Source organism: Limulus polyphemus, unplaced genomic scaffold (assembly GCF_000517525.1).
Source record: "Limulus polyphemus unplaced genomic scaffold, Limulus_polyphemus-2.1.2 Scaffold8131, whole genome shotgun sequence".
Taxonomy (NCBI): Eukaryota; Metazoa; Arthropoda; class Merostomata; order Xiphosura; family Limulidae; genus Limulus; species Limulus polyphemus.
In genome coordinates this window covers 71-3,004 of record NW_013673741.1, presented here as the reverse complement: position 1 = coordinate 3,004, position 2,934 = coordinate 71, and the positions used below count along the sequence as shown (strand labels likewise).

At 34.7% G+C, this 2,934-nt stretch overlaps 2 protein-coding genes across 3 annotated transcripts in view; one reads left to right on the top strand and one right to left on the bottom strand.

Moving 5' to 3' along the window:
• The window catches only part of LOC106475138 (acanthoscurrin-2-like), a 24,273-nt gene extending 23,585 nt beyond the window's left edge, over positions 1-688 (bottom strand). The window contains exon 1 of the mRNA XM_022379332.1: positions 511-688. The gene's annotated coding sequence lies outside the window, so the exon portion shown is untranslated. The remainder of the gene's footprint in view (positions 1-510) is intronic.
• LOC106475136 (serine--tRNA ligase, mitochondrial-like) overlaps positions 1-1,578 on the top strand; it is a 20,008-nt gene extending 18,430 nt beyond the window's left edge. For both annotated transcript variants that reach the window (XM_013935832.2, XM_022379331.1), the window contains exon 5: positions 530-1,578. In XM_013935832.2, the coding sequence (XP_013791286.2) occupies positions 530-1,043 (514 nt within the window). In that variant the 3' untranslated portion in view covers positions 1,044-1,578. The remainder of the gene's footprint in view (positions 1-529) is intronic.
• Positions 1,579-2,934: the final 1,356 nt, after the last annotated feature.

Sequence of the window (2,934 nt, the reverse complement as noted above, 5' to 3'; positions counted from 1 at the left end):
GATTTGAGAGGGAATGTGAGACAGATATGTTTTTTTTTTCTTTTAATTCTGGATAGATCAAACCTAAATGACTTACTAAGAGTAGAGAGAATAGTGATTTGAGAGGGAATGTGAGACAGATATGTTTTTTTTTTCTTTTAATTCTGGATAGATCAAACCTAAATGACTTACTAAGAGTAGAGTTCCCTCTCAAATCACTATTCTTGTGAGACAGATATGTTTTGTTTTCTTTTCTTTCAATGCTAGATAGATCAAACCTAAATGACTTACCAAGAGTACAGAAAATAGTGATTTAAGAGGGAATGTGAGACAGACATGTTTGTTTTTTTTTCTTTTAATTCTGAATAGATCAAACCTAAATGACTTACTAAGAGTAGAGAGAGGGAATCACTATTTGACTAAGTGTTGGTGATAATACACAATATGGTACATTAATTGTTCGTAAACAATACTTTAAATGCCATTATTATAAGTGACGTTTTCATAGGGAATTTTTCTTTTAATAATTACCATTTCTTCGACGTTGCAGAGTTCATCAATTCACCAAATTGGAAATGTTTGGAGTGACCGCTAATGAAACTTCTACAGAAAGTGAGCAGTTGTTGGACGAGTTCACAACCATCCAAAGATCACTGTTTCAGGAAATCGGCCTACATTTCAAACTTCTTGACATGCCTGCCAGCGACCTTGGAGCTCCAGCTTACAGGAAGTTTGATATCGAAGCTTGGATGCCTGGTCGTGGTATATACGGCGAAATATCAAGTGCTTCAAATTGTACCGATTATCAAAGTCGAAGGTTGCATATAAAATATGAAACTCAGTCACCAGATGGCAGGAGAGTCTTAAAGCACGTCCACACTGTAAATGGAACCGCTTGTGCTATACCACGTATGTTGATAGCAATTCTTGAGAACTTCCAAACCAAAGATGGAGATATAAGGATACCGGACCCTCTGATACCACATATGAGAGGTCTTGCTGTAATAAAGAATCGCAGAACAAAGGATAAAATTTACTGGACCAAGTTAAAATCGATAAAATGAACCGCCTTGCTCTCGCGATTAGAAAATACGATTTCGTAATGTATCGATAAACTTTGATTATACCCATGAAAGTGCCTACTTGCGTCTGGTGGTGAAAACGTAAAGCTATCATACCTCAGGTGCTTCTTTCACTGTTAGCCAGAACCCTCGCGGAAAGTGTATTTATTTCCATTTTAATTCCTCTCGTGGGTTTTGAAACGAACGTTATTTATTAAACTAGTATTTAAAAATATTAACGCTATTGTTATTCATTTGTTACATCAACGTTACAAACTTTTCTGGAAGTCGAGAAATGTCGTCAGTTTTTATTGTTCATATTAACTTAGTGATTTTTATATTATACAAGCTATGTGTAGCTGATAATATACTCAAGAGAAGTAAATTCTGGTATTCTCTGTGAACACCTGCTTTTCTTGTGACTCAAAGCGACACCTATATTTTTATTTGTGCGTTATAACTTGAGCAAAAAGTTTATATGTGATGTAAATAATTATTGTTGGTTTAGTCTTATATAAACGTTTTTTTTTATACAGAATTATTTTGCAAATGCTTTATCATAGTATATATTGAAGTTATAGAAATGACCTCGTATTTGTCCAAAATAAGAATTTAAAAGAAACTACGGAAAGTTGAACGGACAGTTTTAAGTGACGAAGCACGTGCAAAGGAAGCCATTACTTTAAAAGTTTCCGCCTTGAATCTGAGGCAAGCTCTATCTTCCGCACGAGATTGCGTGACATGAATAAGTTTTTATCTTCTAAAACAAAAATTGTAATGACGGAGACTTTCATGGAACCTTCCGCCTGACTTACTACAATAAGTATCTCTCAGAATGTTCTTTCCGTTCGCCATTTTCAAAATCTGCTGTATAAAACAAAAAATGTATTATTGCTGACTTTTTGATATTTAGAATTAGTGACAGAACGTCTCAGTTCGTATTCGTATTGAACTACATGTTTTCGAGCAAAGTTAGAGAACGTGGCTATTCTTTACCACCACCACCCCTTTATAGAGTATATGCACCAGTCTGTATCAATATTAGAAACCACAGTTAGTTGTTTTTTTTAATGTTTTTTAGGAAAATCTTTAAACTTTCTTATGTTACTAAAATAAGAATTGTTATTCTTTGTTTGTGGCAAATCTACTGTCGCTGTTCCTAATTTTGAGCTTCCAACCACAGGCAGCAGCACCGACTGCCAGCTCTTGGGCTACATTTCGTGGACTTGATAGACACATTATAACGCCGTCATGGTTTAAAGGATGAGCAGGTTCGGTGCCGGGTTTCTATCCCACTGCCTGTTGAGCATCCTAACCACCACCACACCCAAGATTTATGAAAGTAACAAAGAAGAAAAAGTGATAAAATACTGAAGTATTTAGTTTGATGGAGTGATTTCTATGGTTACACAGTACAGCATTACTAACGTTAAATATCCAAATAAAAGTGAATTAACATAGCCCTATTGATGGTCTTATTAAATAGATGGCGACGTTAAATATCCAAATAAAGGAGGTAAGTTTAACGAATTAAAGTGCTAAAATCCTGGTTTCGATTGACCGATGGGCAAAACAATATTAGAACATGGTTTTGTGAAGACTTTCCATGTATAAGGACAAGACATGAAAAGTTCTAGTCTAACAAAACTAGAATAGAACATGGTTTTGTGAAGACTTTCCATGTATAAGGACAAGACATGAAAAGTTCTAGTCTAACAAAACAAGAATAGAACATGGTTTTGTGAAGACTTTCCATGTATAAGGACAAGACATGAAAAGTTCTAGTCTAACAAAACAAGAATAGAACATGGTTTTGTGAAGACTTTCCATGTATAAGGACAAGACATGAAAAGTTCTATTGCAACAAAACAATATTAGAACATGGTTTTGTGAA